We start from the raw sequence: 22,650 nt of genomic DNA on the forward strand, positions 1-22,650 counted from the left end.
TGAGGGGAGCCAGTACCTGTGAGCCAGGCCAGGTGTGGAGCCCAAAAATCTGCAGCACCTGCAGCTGGAACACCTGGAGCACCTGGTGGATGAAGCTTCAGGTGGAGGATTCGGTACCTGTGAGCCAGGACAGGTGTGGAGCCCCCCAAAATCACCTGTGGACCCCAAAAAGCTGCAGCAGCAACACCTGAACTGCAACACCTGAGCTCCAGGTGAGAGAACCTGAGCCAGGTGTGAACCCCAAACTGTAACAGCCGGACTGTAAGACCTGAGCTCCAGGTGTGGACCCCAAACTGCAACACCTGAACCAGGTGTGGACCCCAAACTGCAACACCTGAGCCAGGTGTGGAGGCCAAACTGCAACGCCTGGACTGCAACACCTGAACTCCAGGTGTGGACCCTGAACTGCAACACCTGAGCCCCAGGTGAGGGGGTCCTGTACCTGTGAGCCAGGACAGGTGTGGGCTCCAAAAAGCTTCAGCACCTGGACAGGTGGGGGTACCTGAGCCAGGTGTGGACCCCAAACTGCAACACCTGGACTGCAACACCTGAACTCCAGGTGAGAGAACCTGAGCCAGGTGTGGACCCTGATCCATAACACCCGGACTGCAACACCTGAACTCCAGTTGTGAACCCCGAACTGCCACACCTGGGCTCCAGGTGTGGAGCCCAAACTGTAACACCTGGACTGCAACACCTGAGCTCCAGGTGAGAGAACCTGAGCCAGGTGTGGACCCCAAACTGCAACACCTGAGCCAGGTGTGGACCCCAAACTGCAACACCTGAGCCAGGTGTGGACCCCAAACTGCAACACCTGAGCCAGGTGTGGACCCCGAACTGCAGCACCTGGGCTCCAGGTGTGAACCCCGAACTGCCACACCTGGGCTCCAGGTGTGGACCCCAAACTGCCACACCTGAGCTCCAGGTGTGAACCCTGAACTGCAGCACCTGAACTCCAGGTGTGAACCCCGAACTGCAGCACCTGAACTCCAGGTGTGAACCCCGAACTGCAGCACCTGGGCTCCAGGTGAGGCCCCGGCGTGGTCACACCTGAGCTGTGACGTCACCGACAGCGGATGAAGAACTGGGAGACCCCCGGGGTTCACCTGTGGCCAGGTGTGACCCCAGACCTGCCAGGACTCACCTGAGCCCTCACCTGAGCTCGGGATGGATTTTTGGGGTGCTCCAGGTGCACACCTGGGTGGGCGGGGCCTTCTCAGTACCTGGGTTTGTCCCCTTGGATGATGGTGAGCACACCTGGGGGTCACCTGATCACACCTGGGGCTCACCTGAGCTCACCTGGGGCTCACCTGGGCTCACCTGAGCACACCTGGGGCTCACCTGAGCTCACCTGGGGCTCACCTGGGGCTCACCTGAGCTCACCTGGGGCTCACCTGGGCTCACCTGAGCACACCTGGGGCTCACCTGAACTCACCTGGGGCTCACCTGGGCTCACCTGGAGCTCACCTGAGCACACCTGGGCTCACCTGGAGCTCACCTGAGCTCACCTGGGGCTCACCTGGGGCTCACCTGAGCACACCTGGGCTCACCTGAAGCTCACCTGGGCTCACCTGAGCACACCTGGGGCTCACCTGAGCTCACCTGAACTCACCTGGGGCTCAACTGGGGCTCACCTGAGCTCACCTGGGCTCACCTGAAGCTCACCTGGGCTCACCTGAGCACACCTGGGGCTCACCTGAGCTCACCTGAACTCACCTGGGGCTCACCTGATCACACCTGGGGCTCACCTGAGCACACCTGGAGCTCACCTGAGCTCACCTGAGCTCACCTGGGCTCACCTTTTTGGGCGGTACTTGTAGCGCTGGGGGGGGAGGGGGCGGGGCACACCTGGATCGTTCATTAAAGGATCGCTAATTGATGACGTCATCGCCAATCTTACCTGAGTCACACCTGGAGAACACAGGAACCCCCAAAATTCACACCTGTCCCACCTGGGGGGTTTGGAACACCTGAAATTCACACCTGGGGGGGTCGGGAACACCTGAAATTTGCACCTGGGGGGGTTGGGACCCTCCCAAAATCCACATCTGGAGCGTGGGAGACCCCCCAAATTTACACCTGGAGAACACGGGACCCCCAAAAATCCACACCTGTCACACCTGGAGGGTTTGGAACACCTGAAATTCGCACCTGGGGGAGTCAGGAACCTCCCAAAATCCACACCTGTCCCACCTGGGGGGGCGGGAACACCTGAAATTCACACCTGGGGGGGTTGGGACCCTCCCAAAATCCACACCTGGAGCGTGGGAGACCCCCCAAATTCACACCTGGAGAACACGGGACCCCCAAAAATCCACACCTGTCACACCTGGAGGGGTCGGGAACACCTGAAATTCGCACCTGGGGGAGTGGGAACCTCCCAAAATCCACACCTGTCCCACCTGGAGGGTCAGGACCCTCCCAAATTCACACCTGGAGGACACAGGAACCCCCAAAATCCACACCTGTCGCACCTGGGGTGTTGGGAACACCTGAAATTCACACCTGGGGGAGTCGGGAACCTCCCAAAATCCACACCTGTCCCACCTGGGGGGGTCGGGAACACCTGAAATTCACACCTGGGGGAGTCGGGAACCTCCCAAAATCCACACCTGTCCCACCTGGGGGTGTTGGGAACACCTGAAATTCACACCTGGGGGAGTGGGAACCTCCCAAAATCCACACCTGTCACACCTGGGGGGAAGTGGGACCCCCCAAAAATCCCCACCTGTCACACCTGGGGGGTCAGGACCCTCCCAAAATTCACACCTGTCCCACCTGGGGGGTCGGGAACACCTGAAACTCACACCTGGGGAGTTGGGAACCTCCCAAAATTCACACCTGGGGGGTCAGGACTCTCCTGGAATCCACACCTGTCACACCTGGAGGGTTTGGAACACCTGAAATTCACACCTGGGGGAGTGGGAACCTCCCAAAATCCACACCTGTCACACCTGGGGGGGTCGGGAACACCTGAAATTCACACCTGGGGGGGTCGGGAACCTCCCAAAATTCACACCTGGAGAACACGGGACCCCCAAAATTCCACACCTGTCACAACTGGGGGGTCAGGAACCTCCCAAAATCCACACCTGTCACACCTGGAGGGTTGGGAACACCTGAAATTCACACCTGGGGAGTTGGGACCCTCCCAAAATTCCCACCTGTCACACCTGGGGGAAGTGGGACCCCAAAATTCACACCTGGGGAGTCGGAAACCTCCCAAAGTTCACATCTGGGGAGTTGGGAACCTCCCAAAATTCACACCTGTCCCACCTGGGGGGATGTGGGACCCCAAAATTCACACCTGGGGAGTCGGGACCCTCCCAACCACACCTGTCCCACCTGGGGAGCTTGGAACACCTGAAATCCCCACCTGTCCCACCTGGGCGCAACTCAAAACAATTCCACGTGCACACCTGGAGGCTCCAGACGCCATTTTGGATTTATTCACCTGCCCAGGTGTGCGGGGACACCTGAGACCCTCAGGTACTGCCAAGGAGGGGCGGTGGGGGAGGGGCCAGCTGAGAGCGGCCAGGTGAGAGCGGCCAGGTGAGAGCGGCCAGGTGAGAGCAGCCAGGTGAGCAGTTCCAGGTGAGAGGTTCCAGGTGAGGGGTTCCAGGTGAGAGCAGCCAGGTGAGGGGTTCCAGGTGAGAGATTCCAGGTGAGGGGTTCCAGGTGAGAGCAGCCAGGTGAGCGGTTCCAGGTGAAGATTCCAGGTAAGGAATTCCAGGTGAGGAATTCCAGGTGAGCTCTGCCAGGTGAGGGGTTCCTGGTGTGCAGCTCCAGGTGAGAGCAGCCAGGTGAGCAGCTCCAGGTAAAGATTCCAGGTGAGAGGTTCCAGATGAGAGAGGCCAGGTGAGGAGGCTCAGGTGAGCAGTTCCGGGTGAGAGCAGCCAGGTGAGGGGTTCCAGGTGAGCAGTTCCAGGTGAGCAGTTCCAGGTGAGCAGTTCCAGGTGAGGGGTTCCAGGTGAGCAGTTCCAGGTGAGCAGTTCCAGGTGAGCAGTTCCAGGTGAGGGGTTCCAGGTGAGCAGTTCCAGGTGAGCAGTTCCAGGTGAGCAGTTCCAGGTGAGGGGTTCCAGGTGAGCAGTTCCAGGTGAGCAGTTCCAGGTGAGCAGTTCCAGGTGAGGGGTTCCAGGTGAGCAGTTCCAGGTGAGCAGTTCCAGGTGAGCAGTTCCAGGTGAGGGGTTCCAGGTGAGCAGTTCCAGGTGAGCAGTTCCAGGTGAGCAGTTCCAGGTGAGGGGTTCCAGGTGAGGTTCAGGTGAGGAGGTTCAGGTGAAGATTCCAGGTAAGGGGTTCCAGGTGAGTGATTCCAGGTGAGGTTCAGGTGAGAGCAGCCAGGTGAGACATGAGGGGCTCCAGGTGAGCTCTGCCAGGTGAAGATTCCAGGTGAGGGGTTCCAGGTGAGACTGGCCAGGTGAGGAGGCTCAGGTGAGCAGTTCCAGGTGAAGATTCCAGATAAGGGGTTCCAGGTGAGCTCCACCAGGTGAGTCCCAGGTGAGCTCCACCAGGTGAGCTCCACCAGGTGAGGGGTTCCAGGTGAGGGGTTCCAGGTGATCTCTAGGCTCCTCCAGGTGAGCTCCAGGTGAGCTGCACCAGGTGAGTTCAGGGGGCGTCGTCCATCAGCTGCAGCGCCTCGGCCTCACCAGGTGAGGCTCTCCTGGGCAGGTAAATGGCGCTGGGGGCCCTGGGGGTGTCCAGGTGAGCTGGGGACACACCTGCCGTTACCTGGGGTGGCCTGGCTGGCACCTGGGGGAGGGGGCGGGGCGGGGGCTGGACTCACCTGGGACACACCTGGCCCTCAAGGTGAGCCAGAGCAGGGCCCCGCCCACCGACGTCAGCAGCACCAGCAGCGCCACCAGGTAAGCGCAGCTGGGGGCCGCACCTGGGGGGGACAGGTGAGGGGTCGGGGGGAGGCTTCGCACCTGTCCTTACCTGGCCTGGTTCTTCTCATCTGGCCTGGCTTTACCTGTCCTGGTTCTTCTCACCTGTGCCACCCTTCTCACCTGTCCTGTCCTTACCTGTCCCACCCTTCTCACCTGTCCCACCTTCACCTGTCCCACCTGTCCTGGCTCACCTGGGCCCCTCCCCCCACACCTGAGGCTCACCTTCAGACCCTCCCCCACACCTGAGGCCCCTCCCTCCACACCTGGGGGTCACCTGAGGCCCCTCCCCCCACACCTGAGGCCCCTCCCTCCACATCATTGGCCCCTCCCCCAACACCTTTGGCCCCTCCCCCCACACCTGGGGTCACCTGAGGCCCCTCCCCCACACCTGGAGCCCCTCCCTGACACCTGGGGCTCACCTGGAGCCCCTCCCCCCACACCTTTGGCCCCTCCCCCCACACCTGGGGCTCACCTGGAGCCCCTCCCCCTACACCTTTGGCCCCTCCCCCCACACCTGGGGCTCACCTGGAGCCCCTCCCCCACAGCTGAGGCCCCTCCCCCCTCACCCGTGTCCCCTCCCCCCCCCCACTCACCTGCGGGCATGGCGCAGCGCACCTGGGCGGCCCCACCTGTGCAGGTGCCGGGCCCCGCCCCCCCGCGCAGGCACTCGAGGAGCTGCGACTCGGAGCCGTCGCAGGTGAGCCCGGCCAGGTGAGGCTCCGCCCCCGGCAGGTGCGGCCCCACAGGTGCGCTGAGGGCGGGGCCGCAGCCCAGCTGCCGGCACAGCACCTGAGCCTCGGGCAGCCCCCAGCTGAGGCCGCACACCTGCAGCCAGGTGCGGTTCAGCCTCACCTGCACCTGCCCCGCGCAGGGCCCGGGGCCGCCCAGCAGCCGCACCTGGGGGGGGTCGGGACCTGCGGGAGGGGGAGGGGTGAGGCACACCTGGGTACACCTGGGTACACCTGGGGTACACCTGAGATATACCTGGGCACACCTGGGTACACCTGGGGTACACCTGGACACACCTGGGTACACCTGGGATATACCTAGGCACACCTGGGCACACCTGGGTACACCTGGGATACACCTGGGCACACCTGGGCACACCTGGGTACACCTGGGCACACCTGGGATACACCTGGGATACACCTGGGCACACCTGCGCACACCTGCACACACCTGCAGGACTCACCTGCACACACCTGTTCACACCTGTTCACACCTGCGCACACCTGCAGGACTCACCTGCACACACCTGAGCACACCTGAGGACACCTGCAGGACTCACCTGCGCACACCTGTTCACACCTGCACACACCTGCACACACCTGAGCACACCTGTACACACCTGTTCACACCTGAGCACACCTGCAGGACTCACCTGCACACACCTGTTCACACCTGCACACACCTGCTCACACCTGAGCACACCTGAGCACACCTGTTCACACCTGCGCACACCTGCAGGACTCACCTGCACACACCTGTTCACACCTGCACACACCTGCACACACCTGCGCACACCTGCAGGACTCACCTGCGCACACCTGAGCACACCTGAGGACACCTGCAGGACTCACCTGCACACACCTGTTCACACCTGCAGGACTCACCTGCACACACCTGTTCACACCTGCAGGACTCACCTGCACACACCTGTTCACACCTGCAGGACTCACCTGCACACACCTGAGCACACCTGCAGGGCTCACCTGCGCACACCTGAGCACACCTGCAGGACTCACCTGCGCACACCTGAGCACACCTGCGCACACCTGCGCACACCTGCACACACCTGCACACACCTGCAGGACTCACCTGCACACACCACCCCCGCGTCCTCCTCGTGGCCGCAGTCGTGCTCTCCCCACTGGCGCAGCTCGCACCTGTCCAAGGTGAGCTCCTCACCTGAGCAGCGCACCTGGTCCAGCCACACGGGGTCGCGGCCGGGCCCGAAGCGGGCACCGCCAGGTGCGCTGAGGGCGGGGCCGCAGCCCAGGTGCCGGCAGGTGACCCGGGCCGCCTGCAGGTCCCAGGTGTCGTCGCACACCGTGCCCCACCTGCCCAGGTGTAACACCTCCACGCGGCCCGCGCACCTGCCCGGCCCCGCCACCAGGCGCACCTGGAGGGGCTCTGGAGAGCGGGTGGGAACAGACAGGTGAGGGGCTGCAGGTGAGAGAGGGACAGGTGAGAGAGGGACAGGTGAGGGACAGGTGAGGGACAGGTGAGGGACAGGTGAGGGATGGGACAGGTGAGAGAGGGACAGGTGAGGGACAGGTGAGGGACAGGTGAGGGGTGGGACAGGTGAGGGACAGGTGAGGGATGGGACAGGTGAGGGGTGGGACAGGTGAGGGACAGGTGAGGGATGGGACAGGTGAGGGACAGGTGAGGGATGGACAGGTGAGGGATGGACAGGTGAGGGACAGGTGAGGGACAGGTGAGAGAGGGACAGGTGAGGGACAGGTGAGGGATGGACAGGTGAGGGATGGACAGATGTCCATACCTGTCCACACCTGTGGCTCTCACCTGTGGTTCTCACCTGTCCACACCTGTTCCCACCTGTTGTCCTCACCTGCGCACTCCACCGCCGCGTCCTCCTCGTGCCCGCAGGTGTTGTTGCCCCAGGGGGGGGCGGGGCAGTGCCCCAGGTGTCGCTCACGGCCCGAACAGGTGAGGTCGCTCAGCCACACCTGTCCCGAGCCCTGCCCGAAGTGGGCGTGGCCAGGAGCCGCCAGCGCCTCCCCGCAGCCCAGCTGGCGGCAGATAACCTGTGGGCAGGTAAACACACCTGGGTGAGATAAACCACACCTGGGGACAGGTAAGCACACCTGGGTGAACCTAAACCACACCTGGGGACAGGTAAACACACCTGTGTGAGCCTAAACCACACCTGGGGACAGGTAAACACACCTGGGGGACCCTAAACCACACCTGGGAACAGGTAAACACACGTGGGTGAGATAAACCACACCTGGGGACAGGTAAACACACCTGGGTGAGCCTAAACCACACCTGGGGGACCCTAAACACACCTGGGTGGGATAAACCACACCTGGGGACAGGTAAACACACCTGGGTGGGATAAACCACACCTGGGGACAGGTAAACACACCTGGGTGGGTCTGAACCACACCTGGGGACAGGTAAACACACCTGGGTGAGCCTAAACCACACCTGGGGACAGGTAAACACACCTGGGTGTGATAAACCACACCTGGGGACAGGTAAACACACCTGGGTGCGATAAACCACACCTGGGAACAGGTAAACACACCTGGGTGGGATAAACCACACCTGGGGACAGGTAAACACACCTGGGTGGGATAAAACACACCTGGGGACAGGTAAACACACCTGGGTGGGATAAACCACACCTGGGGACAGGTAAACACACCTGGGTGGGATAAACCACACCTGGGGACAGGTAAACACACCTGGGTGGGATAAACCACACCTGGGGACAGGTAAACACACCTGGGTGGGATAAACCACACCTGGGGACAGGTAAACACACCTGAGAGCGATAAACCACACCTGGGTGGGATAAACCACACCTGGGGACAGGTAAACACACCTGAGAGCGATAAACCACACCTGGGTGGGATAAACCACACCTGGAGACAGGTAAACACACCTGAGAGCGATAAACCACACCTGGGAACAGGTAAACACACCTGGGTGAGCCTAAACCACACCTGGGGACAGGTAAACACACCTGAGAGCGATAAACCACACCTGGGGGACCCTAAACCACACCTGGGGACAGGTAAACACACACCTGGTAAGCCCAGTGACACACCTGAGTTCACCTGTCCCCACCTGGGCTCACCTGTCCCGCCCCAGTCTCACCTGTCCCCACCTGGGCTCACCTGTCCCCACCTGGGCTCACCTGTCCCCCCCTGAGCTCACCTGTCCCCACCTGGGCTCACCTGTCCCCCCCTGAGCTCACCTGTCCCCACCTGGGCTCACCTGTCCCCACCTGAGCTCACCTGGGCGTCCCTCAGGTCCCAGCCGTGGTCGCAGACCGTCCCCCAGCGCCCCTCGTGCAGCACCTCCACCCTACCTGCGCACAGGTGCGGCCCGGCCGCCAGCCGCACCTCGGGTGAGCTGGAGTTACCTGTGGGGGGTGCACAGGTGAGAGCCCGGCAGCAGGTGAGGCTCACCTGGGCTGGAGTTACTTGTGGGGGGTGCACAGGTGAGGCTCACCTGGGCTGGAGTTACCTGTGGGGGGTGCACAGGTGAGAGCCCGGTGCCTGTCTTAAAGGAGCCCCTGCCTCACCTGAGCACACCTGGACACACCTGAGCACACCTGGACACACCTGTGCACACCTGAGCACACCTGTCGGGGCTCACCTGCGCACACCTATTCACACCTGTCGGGGCTCACCTGCGCACACCTGTGCACACCTGTTCACACCTGTTCACACCTGCGCACACCTGCACACACCTGTCAGGGCTCACCTGTGCACACCTGTTCACTCCTGTGCACACCTGTCGGGGCTCACCTGTTCACACCTGTGCACACCTGTCAGGGCTCACCTGTTCACACCTGCACACACCTGTCAGGGCTCACCTGTGCACACCTGCACACACCTGTCAGGGCTCACCTGAGCACACCTGCACACACCTGTTCACACCTGTCGGGGCTCACCTGTTCACACCTGTACACACCTGCGCACACCTGTTCACACCTGTTGGGGCTCACTTGTTCACACCTGCACACACCTGTCAGGGCTCACCTGCACACACCTGCACACACCTGTCAGGGCTCACCTGTTCACACCTGCGCACACCTGTTGGGGCTCACCTGCACACACCTGCACACACCTGCACACACCTGCACACACCTGTTCACACCTGTCGGGGCTCACCTGCGCACACCTGCACACACCTGTTCACACCTGTTCACACCTGTCAGGGCTCACCTGCACACACCTGTCGGGGCTCACCTGCGCACACCTGTTCACACCTGTGCACACCTGTCGGGGCTCACCTGCGCACACCTGTCGGGGCTCACCTGCACACACCTGCACACACCTGTTCACACCTGTTCACACCTGTCAGGGCTCACCTGCACACACCTGTCGGGGCTCACCTGCGCACACCACCCCCGCGTCCTCCCCGTGCCGGCAGTTGTTCTCCCCCCAGGTGCGGTGGGCGCACCTGAAGAAGTCTCGCTCCTTTCCCGTGCAGGTGACGTCATCGAGCCAGATGGGCCCCGCCCCCGGGCCGTACCTGGCGGCCCCCGGCGCCTCCAGGGCGTGGCCGCAGCCCAGGTGAGCGCAGAGCACCTGAGCCTGCCGCAGGCCCCAGCCGTCGTCGCACACGGTGCCCCACAGGTGAGCGTGCAGCACCTCCACGCGCCCCGCGCACCTGTCGGGCGCACCTGAGAGCCGCACCTGGGGAGCCGCGTCTGCGCCGGGAGCTGGGGGGGAGGGGAGAGGGGGAGGGGTCAGATGGGGGGGTCACCTGGGGGTCACCTGGGGGTGGGACAGGTGCGGGGACAGGTGTGGGACAGGTGAGGAACAGGTGAGGGACAGGTGAGGGGGTGGGGACAGGTGTGGGACAGGTGTGGGGACAGGTGAGGGACAGGTGTGGGACAGGTGAGGAACAGGTGAGGGACAGGTGAGGGGGTGGGGACAGGTGTGAGACAGGTGGGGACAGGTGGGGACAGGTGTGGGGGTGGGGACAGGTGAGGAACAGGTGTGGGACAGGTGAGGAACAGGTGTGGGACAGGTGACGGGACAGGTGTGGGGACAGGTGTGAGACAGGTGGGGACAGGTGTGGGGGTGGGGACAGGTGTGGGACAGGTGAGGAACAGGTGAGGGACAGGTGTGGGGGTGGGGACAGGTGAGGAACAGGTGAGGAACAGGTGTGGGACATGTGTGAGGGCGGGGACAGGTGTGGGACAGGTGTGAGGGGCAGGGGTGTGGGGCAGGGACAGGTGTGTCCCCAGGTGAGCCCCAGGTGAGCCCTAGGTGTGTCCCCAGGTGTGTCCCCAGGTGTGTCCCCAGGTGTGTCCCAGGTGTATCCTCAGCAAGGTGTGTCCTGGGTGTGTCCTGGGTGTGTCCCAGGTGTGATCCCACCCCCAGGTGTGTCCCAGGTGAGCCCCAGGTGTGTCCCAGGTGTGTCCCCAGGTGTCCCCAGGTGTCCCCAGGTGTCCCCAGGTTCTCTCACCTGTCCCGCCCCTGATCTCTCACCTGTCCCCTCACCTGCGCACACGGCTCCGGCGTCCTCCCGGTGGCTGCAGGCGTGCACGCCCCAGGGCCGGGAGGGGCACTCGGCCAGGTGAGCCTCGTTACCTGCGCAGCTCAACCTGTCCAGCCAGATGGGCCCCGCCCCCTCCCCGAACCGCGCCGCACCTGGCGCCCAGAGGGCGGGGCCGCAGCGCACCTGGCGGCAGCTCACCTGCGCGTCCGGCAGCTCCCAGCCGTCGTCGCACACCGTGCCCCACCTGCCCGCGTGGAACACCTCGACGCGCCCCGCGCACCTGTGCGGGCCCCCGGCCAGGCGCACCTGGCCCTCCTGGGGCGCACCTGGGACACGCAACGGGGACAGGTGAGCACACCTGGGGCTCACCTGGAGCTCACCTGGGCACCAGGACCTCACCTGGGGGCACCAGGGGCTCACCTGAGGGTGCCAGGGGCTCACCTGGGCACCAGGAGCTCACCTGGGGCTCACCTGGAGCTCACCTGGGGGCACCTGGGGGTGACATAGACTCACCTGAGGGTGCCAGTGTTGCACCTGGGGGCACACCTGGAACATAGAACATGCACAGGTGAGCTCACCTGGGCACCCCAGGACCTCACCTGGAGCTCACCTGGAGCTCGCATGGGCACCAGGACCTCACCTGGGGCTCACCTGGGGTTCACCTGGGCTCCAGGGGCTCACCTGGGGGTGTCACAGACTCACCTGAGGGTGCCGGGGTCGCACTTGGGGGCACACCTGGAACATGAGATACGGACAGGTGAACTCACCTGGGCACCCCAGGAACTCACCTGGGCACCAGGGCCTCACCTGGGCAGCAGGAGCTCACCTGAGGGTTCCGGGCTCGCACCTGGGGGCACACCTGGAATGCGGAACACTGACAGGTGAGCTCACCTGGGCAGGGAACACCGCCCCAGCCAGGTGTGGGCACTGAGCAGCAGCCCCACCTCACCTGGGGGTGCCAGGAGCTCACCTGGAGACACCTGGGGCACACCTGGAGACACCTGGGGCACACCTGGGGGTGCCAGGGTCGTACCTGGATGCAGCTGGGATTCATCTGGAACACGGAACATGGACAGGTGAGCTCACCTGGCCGCTCCAGAGGCTCACCTGGGCACCAGGGGCTCACCTGGGCCTCACCTGAGTGTGCCAGGAGCTCACCTGAGGGCACCAGGGGCTCACCTGGGCCTCACCTGGGAGTGCCAGGAGCTCACCTGGGAGTGCCAGAAGCTCACCTGGTCACCAGGGGCTCACCTGGGCCTCACCTGGGAGTGCCAGGAGCTCACCTGAGGGCACCAGGGGCTCACCTGAGGGCACCAGGAGCTCACCTGGTCACCAGGGGCTCACCTGGGTGTGCCAGGAGCTCACCTGAGGGCACCGTGGTCACACCTGAAGGTGTCAGGGCCTCACCTGGAACACAAAGCGTGGGCAGGTGCGCTCACCTGCGGGGCCACACCCACCTCAGCCAGGTGTGGGCTGGTGCCTCACCTGGTGAAACCTGGGGCTCACCTGGAGCTCACCTGGAGCTCACCTGGGGACACCTGGGGCTCACCTGGTGACACCTGGGGACACCTGGGGGTGTCAGGGACTCACCTGGTGGCGCTGGGTCCTCACTTGAGCCCACAGGGGGGCTGGGCAGGTGTGTCCCAGGTGTGCCCAGGTGTCCCCAGGTGTGTCCCAGGTGTGCCCAGGTGTGCCCAGGTATGCCCAGGTGTCCCCAGGTGTGTCCCAGGTGTGCCCCAGGTGTGCCCAGGTATGCCCAGGTGTCCCCAGCTGTCCCCAGGTGTGCCCAGGTGTGTCCCCAGGTACCCCCAGGTGTCCCCAGGTGTGTCCCCAGGTGTCCCCAGGTGTATCTCCAGTTATCCCCAGGTGTATCCCCAGTTATCCCCAGGTGTCCCCAGGTGTCCCCAGCTGTCCCCAGGTATCCCCAAGTGTGTCCCAGGTGTCCCCAGCTGTCCCCAGGTGTATCCCCAGGTACCCCCAGGTGTGTCCCAGGTGTCCCCAGCTGTCCCCAGGTGTGTCCCCAGGTGTCCCCAGGTGTATCCCCAGGTACCCCCAGGTGTCCCCAGGTGTATCCCCAGGTACGCCCAGGTGTGTCTCAGCTGTCCCCAGGTGTCCCCAGGTGTGCCGCGGCAGGCTCCCACAGGTGACTCACCTGGCTGCGCACAGGTGAGGGTGGCGTGCGGGCAGTAGGGGGCGCCCCACAGCCTCACCTGGCACTCGAGCAGGCTCCACTCGCTGCCGTTACACCTGAGCGACTCCACCCAGGTGAGCTCCTCCCTCCCGACGCTCACCTGGCCGGCCCGCAGGGCGGGGCCGCAGCCCAGGTAGCGGCAGGTGACGTGGGCGGCGGGCAGCGCCCAGGTGAGGCCGCAGACCCCGCCCCAGCGCCCCTCGTGCAGCACCTGCAGCCGCCCGGCGCACCTGTGCGGGCCCTCGGCCAGGCGCAGGTGAGTCAGGTCAGCCAGGCCGGAACCTGCCCGGGACAGGTGGGGACAGGTGAGGGGACAGGTGGGGACAGGTGAGGATTGTAGGACAGGTGAGGGGACAGGTGGGGACAGGTGAGGATTGTAGGACAGGTGAGGGGACAGGTGAGGGGACAGGTGAGGGGACAGGTGGGGACAGGTGAGGGGACAGGTGGGGACAGGTGAGGATTGTAGGACAGGTAAGCACAGGTGAGGGGAAAGGAGGAACAGGTGAGAGGACAAAGGTGAGAGGGAGACAGGTGAGGGTGGGAACAGGTGAGGGGCTTTGGTCAGAGCCCACCTGGCCCCACCTGTCTCATCTGTCCCCACCTGCCCCACCTATCTCACCTGTCCCACCTGTCTCATCTGTCCCTCACCTGTCCCCCCTCACCTGTCTCACCTGTCCCACCTATCTCACCTGTCCTCACATGTCTTATCTGTCCCTCACCTGTCCCCCCTCACCTGTCCCACCTGTCCCCCCTCACCTGCGCACACCTGTCCCACCTTTCCCACCTGTCCCCCCTCACCTGTCCCCCCTCACCTGTCCCACCTGTCCCCCCTCACCTGTCCCCACCTGTCCCCCTCACCTGCACACACCACTCCGGCGTCCTCGCTGTGCTCACAGGTGTGCACTCCCCACCCTTTGTGGCGGCACTCGGAGGGCGCGGCCTCCTCACCTGTGCAGGTGAGCCCGTCCAGCCACACGGGGCCGCGGCCGGGCCCGAAGCGCGCGCGGGGCGGGGCCGCGATCACCTGTCCGCAGCCCAGGTAGCGGCACACCACGGCGGCCGCGGGGAACGCCCAGGTGTCGTCGCACACCGTGCCCCACCTGCCCAGGTGTAACACCTCCACACGGCCCACGCACCTGTGCGGGCCCGCGGCCAGGCGCACCTGGGGGGGCGTGGCCAGCGCGGAGCCTGGGGGAGGGGGAGGGGCTCAGGTGAGAGCTGGGGAGGGGGGTCAGGTGTGGGCAGGTGAGGGGGGCTCAGGTGTGACCTGGGCAGGTGAGGGTGGTCAGGTGAGAGCTGGGGAGGGGCTCAGGTGAGAGCTGGGGAGGGCTCAGGTGTGACCTGGGCAGGTGAGAGGGCTCAGGTGAGAGCTGGGGAGGGGGGTCAGGTGTGACCTGGGCAGGTGAGAGGGCTCAGGTGAGAGCTGGGGAGGGCTCAGGTGTGGGCAGGTGAGAGGAGGGGGAGACCAGCTGAGAGCTGGGGAGGGGCTCAGGTGAAGGGAGGGGGGGGTCAGGTGTGGGCAGGTGAGGAAGGGCTCAGGTGAGAGCTGGGCAGGTGAGAGGGGTCAGGTGAGAGCTGGGGAGGGGCTCAGGTGAGGGGAGGGGGGGTCAGGTATGGGCAGGTGAGAAAGGGCTCAGGTGAGAGCTGGGCAGGTGAGGGGGGTCAGGTGAGAGCTGGGGAGGGGGGGCTCAGGTGAGAGCTGGGCAGGTGAGGGAGGTCAGGTGTGGGCAGATGAGGGGGGGGCTCAGGTGAGAGGAGGGGGGGGTCAGGTGTGGGCAGGTGAGAGGGGTCAGGTGAGAGCAGGTGAGGGGGATCAGGTGTGACCCAGGCAGGTGAGGGGGGGTCAGGTGTGGGCAGGTGAGGGGAGCTCAGGTGAGGGGGGGGGGGTCAGGTGTGACCCGGGCAGGTGAGGGGGGGCTCAGGTGAGAGGATGGGGAGGAGTCAGGTGACACCTGGGCAGGTGAGGAAGGGCTCAGGTGAGAGCTGGGCAGGTGAGGGGGGTCAGGTGAGAGCAGGGGAGGGGCTCAGATGAGAGGAGGGGAGGGGGCTCAGGTGAGAGCAGGGGGGGTCAGGTGTGGGCAGGTGAGGGGTTACAGGTGAGAGGAGGGTGGGGGGGGTCAGGTGTGACCCGGGCAGGTGAGGAAGGGCTCAGGTGAGGGCCCAGGTTACCTGGGGAGAGGGGCTGAATTTGGACAGGTGAGAGGATGGGGAGAGGGCTCAGGTGTGACCTGGGCAGGTGAAGCTCTCAGACCCACCTGAGCACACCTGGCCCATCCCCCCCCACCTGCGTCACCCCCCCGCAGGTGAGGATGACGTCACACCCCCCCCGCAGGTGAGGATGACGTCACACACCCCCCGCAGGTGAGGATGACGTCCCCCCCCCCGCAGGTGAGGATGACGTCACACACAGACACACACATGCAGGTGCTGATGACGTCACACCCACCTGAGCACGCCACGCTGGCCACGCCCCCCTGCTCGCAGGTGCGCTCCCGCCAGGGCCCCGCCCTGCAGTGCCTCAGGTCCCTCTCGGTGCCTTCGCAGCTCACCTGCTCCAGCCACACCTGCCCAGGTGCGTCCCCAGGTGCGTCCCCGGGGGCGTCCCCGGGGGCGTCCCCAGGTGCGTCCCCAGGTGCGTCCCCAGGTGCGTCCCCAGGTGCGTCCCCAGGTGCGTCCCCAGGTGCGTCCCCAGGTGCGTCCCCGGGGGCGTCCCCAGGTGCGTCCCCAGGTGCGTCCCCAGGTGCGTCCCCAGGTGCGTCCCCAGGTGCGTCGGCCAGGGGGGTCCCGCAGCCCAGGTACCTGCAGACCACCTGAGCCTCCCGCGGGCCCCAGGTGTGGCCGCAGACCCCGGCCCACCTGCCCAGGTGCAGCAGCTCCACCCTGCCCGCGCAGCGGTGCCGGCCCCCGGCCAGGCGCAGGTGAGGCGGCTCCGGCTCCAGAGAGTCTGCAACACCTGAGCTCCTCAGGACAGGTAACCCGGGCACCCCCAGGTGTTCCCCCAGGTACCCCCAGGTGTTCCTGGATAACCCCAGGTAATCCCCAGGTACCTCTAGGTAACCCCCAGGTGCCCCCAGGTGTTCCCCAGGTACCCCCAGGTGTCCCCAGGTACCCCCAGGTGTTCCCCAGGTAACCTCAGGTTGCAGCTCCTCCCCCCACAGGTGAGCACAGCTGTCTCTATCTGCACACAGCGCACCTGGGCACACCTGTGCACACCTGTGACACACCTGACACACCTGTGACACACCTGAGCACACCTGTGACACACCTGAGCACACCTGACACACCTGTGACACACCTGAGCACACCTGAGCACACCTGTGACACACCTGAGCACACTTGACACACCTGTGACACACCTGTGAAACACCTGTTACACACCTGAACACACCTGTGACACACCTGAGCACACCTGTGACACACCTGTGCCACACCTGAACACACCTGTGAAACACCTGTTACACACCTGAACACACCTGTGACACACCTGAACACACCTGTGACACACCTTTGACACACCTGACACACCTGACACACCTGAGCACACCTGTGACACACCTGTGACACACCTGAGCACACCTGTGACACACCTGTGACACACCTGACACACCTGACACACCTGAGCACACCTGTGACACACCTGTGACACACCTGAGCACACCTGTGACACACCTGTGCCACACCTGAACACACCTGTGAAACACCTGTTACACACCTGAACACACCTGTGACACACCTGAACACACCTGTGACACACCTGTGACACACCTGAGCACACCTGTGACACACCTGTGACACACCTGAGCACACCTGAGCACACCTGTGACACACCTGTGACACACGTGACACACCTGAGCACACCTGTGACACACTTGTGACACACCTGAGCACACCTGTGACACACCTGCGACACACCTGACACACCTGAGCACACCTGAGCACACCTGAGCAGACCTGTGACACACCTGTGACACACCTGTGACACACCTGTGACACACCTGAGCACACCTGAGCACACCTGTGACACACCTGAGCACACCTGAGCACACCTGTGACACACCTGAGCACACCTGTCCATGCTCACTGGTGCTCACCTGTCCCCTCACCTGTCCGTGCTCACCTGTTCCCCCTTTCCCCTCACCGGTCCCACCTGTTTCACCTGTCCCCCCTGTCCCCTCACCTGTCCCACCTGTCCCCCCATCCCCTCACCTGCGCACACGGCCCCCGCGTCCTCTCCATGGAAGCAGTCGTTGTGTCCCCAGGGCTGGGCGTGGCACTCGGCCAGGTGAGTCTCGTTCCCGGCGCAGGTGACCTCGTCCAGCCAGATCTCACCTGAGCCCCGCCCGAACTGCGCCGCACCTGGCGCCCAGAGGGCGGGGCCGCAGCGCACCTGGCGGCAGCTCACCTGCGCGTCCGGCAGCTCCCAGCCGTCGTCGCACACCGTGCCCCACCTGCCCGCGTGGAACACCTCGACGCGCCCCGCGCACCTGTGCGGGCCCCCGGCCAGGCGCACCTGGCCCTCCTGGGGCGCACCTGGGACACGCAACGGGGACAGGTGAGCTCACCTGGGGGGGACTGGTGTGGCACGGGTGTGTGCTGGAGTTCCCAGGTGTGTCCCCAGGTGTGTCCCGGGTGTGTCCCCAGGTGTCCCCAGGTATCCCCAGGTGTGTCCCCAGGTGTCCCCAGGTGTCCCCAGCTGTCCCCAGCTGTCCCCAGGTATCCCCAGGTGTGTCTCCAGGTGTCCCCAGTTGTGTCCCCAGGTGTCCCCAGGTGTGTCCGAGCTGTGTCCAGGTGTGTCCCCAGGTGTCCCCAGGTGTCCCCAGGTGTCCCCACGTGTGTCCCCAGGTGTCCCCACGTGTGTCCCCAGGTGTCCCCAGGTGTCCCCAGGTGTCCCCAGGTGTGTCCCCAGCTGTCCCCAGGTGTCCCCAGGTGTCCCCAGGTGTCCCCAGCTGTCCCCAGGTGTTCCCAGCTGTCCCCAGGTGTCCCAGGTGTGTCCCCAGGTGTCCCCAGGTGTCCCCAGCTGTGTCACCTGCCCAGGTGCGTTCCGCCCCACCCCCCTCACCTGAGCGCGGCTGTCCCGGCTCAGCTGAGCACAGCACACCTGGGGAGAGGGAAAGGACAGGTGAGGGGACAGGGGGAAAAATCGGGGAAAATCGGGAAAAATTGGGAAAAATTGGGAAAAAAATCGGGAAAAATCGGGAAAAATTGGGAAAAATTGGGAAAAATTGGGAAAATCAGGAAAAATTGGGAAAAATTGGGAAAAATTGGGAAAAATTGGGAAAAATTGGGAAAAAATTCAGAAAAATCGGGAAAAATCGGGAAAAATTGGGAAAAATTGGGAAAAAATTCGGAAAAATTGGGAAAAAAAATGGGAAAAAATTGGAAAAATTGGGAAAAATTGGGAAAAAATTGGAAAAATCAGGAAAATCAGGAAAAATCAGGAAAAATTGGGGAAAAATTAGAAACAATTGGGGAAAAAATTGGAAAAAGTTGGGAAAAAATGGGAAAAATCGGGAAAAATGATGAAAAATTAGGAAAAATCAGGAAAAATTAGGAAAAATCAGGAAAAAATGAGAAAAATTAGGAAAAATTAGGGAAAATTGGGAAAATTTAGGAAAAATTGGGAAAATTTAGGAAAAATTGGGAAAAATTAGAAACAATTGGGGAAAAGTTGGGAAAAGTTGGGAAAAATTGGGAAAATCAGGAAAAATCAGGAAAAATTGGGAAAAATTGAGAAAAATTAGGGAAAATTGGGAAAATTGGGAAAAATTGAGAAAAATTGGGAAAAATCAGGAAAAATTAGGGAAAATTAGGAGAAATTAAGAAAAAAATAAGAAAAATTGGGAAAAATCAGGAAAAATCAGGAAAACTCAGGAAAAATCAGGAAAAATTAGGAAAAAACAGGAAAAATTAGGGAAAATTAGGAAAAGGGGGAAAATCTGAGAAAAAGGAGGGGGAAACCCGAAAAACTGGGTAAAATTCGTGGAAAATTGGGAAAAATGGGGAAAAAAATGGAAAATTGGGAAAATTGGGGGAAAAGGGGAAAATTGCGGAAAATGTTTGGAAATTTGGGAAAATGGGGAAAAAGAGAAGGAAAATTGGGGAAAAATGGGGAAAAAATGGGGAAAAATGGGGAAAAATGGGGAAAAAATTGGGGGAAATGGGGAAAAATTGGGAAAAGGAGGGAAAATTTGGGAAAATTGGGGAAAATGGGAAAAAAATGGGAAAATGGGGGAAATTGGGAAAAATTGGGAAAAATAGGGAAAAAATTAGGAAAAATTGGGAAAATTGGGGAAAAATGGTGAAAAATGGGGAAAAATTGGGGAAAATGGGGAAAAATGGGGAAAATTGGGGGGAAATTGGGAAAATGGGGAAAAAATGGGGAAAAATTGGGAAAATTGGGGTGAAATTGGGGGAAAATGGGGAAATATTGGGAAAAATGGGGAAAAATTGGGAAAATTGGGGAAAAATGGGGAAAATGAGGAAAAATGGGGAAAGGAGGGAAAAATTGGGAAAAATGGGGAAAATGGGGAAAAATTGGGGAAAATGGGGAAAAATTGGGAAAAGGAGGGAAAAATTGGGAAAAATGGGGAAAAATGGGGAAAATTGGGGGGGAAATCGGGAAAATGGGGGGAAATGTGGGAAAAAGGAGAGGAGAAATTGGGGAAAATTGGGAAAAATTGGGAAAAATGGGGAAAATGGGGAAAAGTGGGGAAAAATGGGAAAAATGGGGAAAAATTGGGAAAAGTGGGGAAAAATTGGGGAAAATGGGGAAAAATTGGGAAAAATTGGGGAAAACGGGGAAAAATTGGGAAAATTGGGGGGAAATTGGGAAAATGGGGGAAATGTGGGAAAAAGGAGAGGAGAAATTGGGAAAAATCAGGGGAAAATTGGAGAAAAATTGGGGGAAAATGGGGAAAAATCGGGAAAAATGGGGAAAAATGGGAAAAATGGGGAAAAATTGGGGAAAATGGGGAAAAATTGGGAAAAATTGGGGGGAAATTGGGGAAAAATGGGGAAAAATGGGGAAAAGGAGGGAAAAATTGGGGGGAAATCGGGAAAATGGGGGAAATGTGGGAAAAAGGAGAGGAGAAATTGGGGAAAATCAGGGAAAAATTGGGAAAAATTGGGAAAAATTTGGGAAAAATGGGGGAAAAATGGGGAAAAATTGGGGAAAAATGCGAAGGGAGAAGGGGGGAGGGGAAAAGCGGGGAATTCTGGGGGGAAAATTGGGAAAATGGGGAAAAGCCGAAGGTCGCCCCTGGTGGCGCAATCCCAGAATGCGCCAAAATCCGGGAATTTGCCCCCAAAAATCGATCCCGGCCTCAAAGGACGAGGCCGCCCCAGAATTCCCGGAAAAAAAAAAAAAAAGGGGGCGGGAATGGGGGAAAATCCCGAATTTTGGAGGGTTGGGAATGACGGGGGAAAGGGGGAGGGGGAATCTGGGGAGAATTCCGGGATTTGGGAGGTAAAAAAATGGTGATTTTTGGGTTAAAATTGCAGAATTTGGGGAGAAAATCTTAAAATTCGGGGCCAAATCCCAAAATCTGAGGGGAAATCTTTTCCATTTGGGGCCAAAAATGTCGATTTTGGGATCAAATCCTTCAATTTTGGGGTCAAATCGCACAATTTTGGGGTCAGTTTCCTCCATTTTGAGGTGAAATCCGACAATTTTATGGAAAATCCCTGGAATTTCGGGTAAAACCTGAGGATTTGAGGGCAAAAAAGGCGATTTTGAGGTAAAATTCTGCAATTTTGGGGCAGAAGCTTCAAATTTTGGGGGAAATTTCTGTGATTTGGGTCCAAAATCATCGATCGGGAGGCAAAAAATGAGGATTTTTTTTTGGCAAAATTGGCCGATTTGGGGGCAAAAATGTCGATTTTTGGGCAAAGTCGCTGTGTTTTGGACCTAAATCCCACAATTTTGGGGGAAATCCCTCGATTTTTGGGAAAATCCTTCAATTTCAGCCCTAAACGTCTCCATTTTTTGGGATAAAATCCTTTCATTTCAAGCCTAAATCCTTCAAATTTTTGGGATCAAACCCCTCAATTTTGGCTCCAAAATCCTTTGATTTTTTGGGATCAAACTCCTCAATTTTGGCTCCAAAATCCTTCGATTTTTTGGGATCAAACCCTTCAATTTCAGCCCCAAATCCTTCAAATTTTTGGGATAGAATCCCTCAATTTTCTGGGATAAAATCTCCCAGTTTCGGCCCCAAATCCCTCAATTTCGACCCTAAATCCCCCAATTTTTTGGGATCAAATCCTTCAAATTCGGCCACAAAATCCTTCAATTTTTTTGAAAAAAAAAAAAAAAATCTCAATTTTTTGGGATCAAATCCTTCAATTTTGGCCCAAAATCCTTCAATTTTTCGACCCTAAATCCCCCAATTTTTTGGGATAAAATCCTTCAAATTCGGCCCCAAAATCCTTCAATTTTTTGAAAAAAAAAAAAACCCTGAATTTTTTGGGATCAAATCCTTCAATTTTTCGGCCCAAAATCCTTCAATTTTTTGAAAAAAAAAAAATCTCAATTTTTGGGATCAAATCCTTCAATTTTGGCCCAAAATCCTTCAATTTTTCGGCCCCAAATCCCTCAATTTTTTGGGATCAAATCCTTCGATTTTTTTGGATAAAATCCTTCAATTTTGGCCCCAAATCCCTCGATTTTTTGGGATAAAATCCTTCAATTTTGGCCCAAAATCCTTCAATTTTTCGGCCCCAAATCCCTCAATTTTTTGGGATCAAATCCCTCGATTTTTTTGGATAAAATCCTTCAATTTTGGCCCAAAATCCTTCAATTTTTCGGCCCCAAATCCCTCGATTTTTTGGGATCAAATCCCTCGATTTTTTGGGATCAAATCCCTCGATTTTTTTGGATAAAATCCTTCAATTTTTCGGCCCCAAATCCCTCAATTTTTTGGGATCAAATCCCTCGATTTTTTGGGATCAAATCCTTCAATTTCGGCCCCAAAATCCTTCAATTTTTCCGAATAAAATTCCTCAATTTTTTGGGATCGAACCCCCCCCCTCCCCCCCCAAAACCCGGGACTCCCCCTCCCCTCCCCCCCGATGACGTCACTCACCTGCCAGGTAGAGCAGCCCCCAGGTGAGCGCGAGCCCCCCCCGGGCGCACCTGAGCGCACCTGGAGCCGCCATGGCCGCTCCGGAGCCTGCAGGTGACCCCCGCCCCTCCCCCCACCTCAGGTGACCCCCGCCCCTCCCCCCACCTCAGGTGACCCCCGCCCCTCCCCCCACCTCAGGTGACCCCCCCCCCCCCCTCTCCGGGGGTGGGGGGAGGGGAGGGGGGAGGGGCGCGGTTGCGTCAGAGCCGTTCCCGGGAAAAAAAAAAAAAAAAAAAAAAAA

General features: G+C 60.1%; 1 protein-coding gene and 1 long non-coding RNA gene across 3 annotated transcripts; both read right to left on the bottom strand.

Annotated features, from left to right (window-relative positions):
- Positions 1 to 160: 160 nt before the first annotated feature.
- LOC147647569 (uncharacterized) lies at positions 161 to 954 on the bottom strand. Of its 2 annotated transcripts, none has more exons than XR_015281496.1 (5): positions 915 to 954; positions 719 to 814; positions 503 to 534; positions 381 to 414; positions 161 to 302 (listed from the first exon to the last, which is right to left on the bottom strand). It is a non-coding gene; the product is annotated as an uncharacterized LOC147647569 (long non-coding RNA). The 2 variants fall into 2 exon arrangements; XR_015281495.1 differs by having other exon boundaries at positions 287 to 334.
- A 2,473-nt stretch (positions 955 to 3,427) lies between these two features.
- Positions 3,428 to 22,457, bottom strand: LOC111922193 (scavenger receptor cysteine-rich type 1 protein M130-like). Its single transcript, XM_086871555.1, has 21 exons — positions 22,371 to 22,457; positions 18,347 to 18,385; positions 17,494 to 17,817; positions 16,968 to 16,977; positions 15,734 to 16,728; positions 14,146 to 14,475; positions 13,118 to 13,569; positions 12,582 to 12,591; positions 12,462 to 12,503; positions 12,067 to 12,150; positions 11,923 to 11,955; positions 11,799 to 11,831; positions 11,610 to 11,642; positions 11,087 to 11,422; positions 9,982 to 10,299; positions 8,876 to 9,003; positions 7,436 to 7,654; positions 6,705 to 7,158; positions 5,480 to 5,800; positions 4,784 to 4,885; positions 3,428 to 4,706 (listed from the first exon to the last, which is right to left on the bottom strand). Exons 1-21 carry the CDS (start codon positions 22,441 to 22,443, stop codon positions 4,606 to 4,608), a joined length of 4,437 nt encoding a protein of 1,478 aa, XP_086727681.1. The 5' UTR covers positions 22,444 to 22,457; the 3' UTR covers positions 3,428 to 4,605.
- Positions 22,458 to 22,650: the final 193 nt, after the last annotated feature.

Source organism: Cyanistes caeruleus, chromosome 36 (assembly GCF_971803275.1).
Source record: "Cyanistes caeruleus chromosome 36, bCyaCae1.hap1.1, whole genome shotgun sequence".
Taxonomy (NCBI): Eukaryota; Metazoa; Chordata; class Aves; order Passeriformes; family Paridae; genus Cyanistes; species Cyanistes caeruleus.

Coding starts and splice junctions, on each gene's coding strand:
- LOC111922193 (XM_086871555.1), bottom strand. CDS start 22,443: ATGGCGGCTCCAGGTGCGCTCAGGTGCGCCCGGGGGGGGCTCGCGCTC. Junction 11,832..11,922: donor TGCGAGCCCGGAACCCTCAG/GTGAGCTCCTGC, acceptor CTCATGTTCCAG/GTGTGCCCCCAAGTGCGACC. Junction 4,707..4,783: donor GAGGGCCAGGTGTGTCCCAG/GTGAGTCCAGCC, acceptor GTGTGTCCCCAG/CTCACCTGGACACCCCCAGG.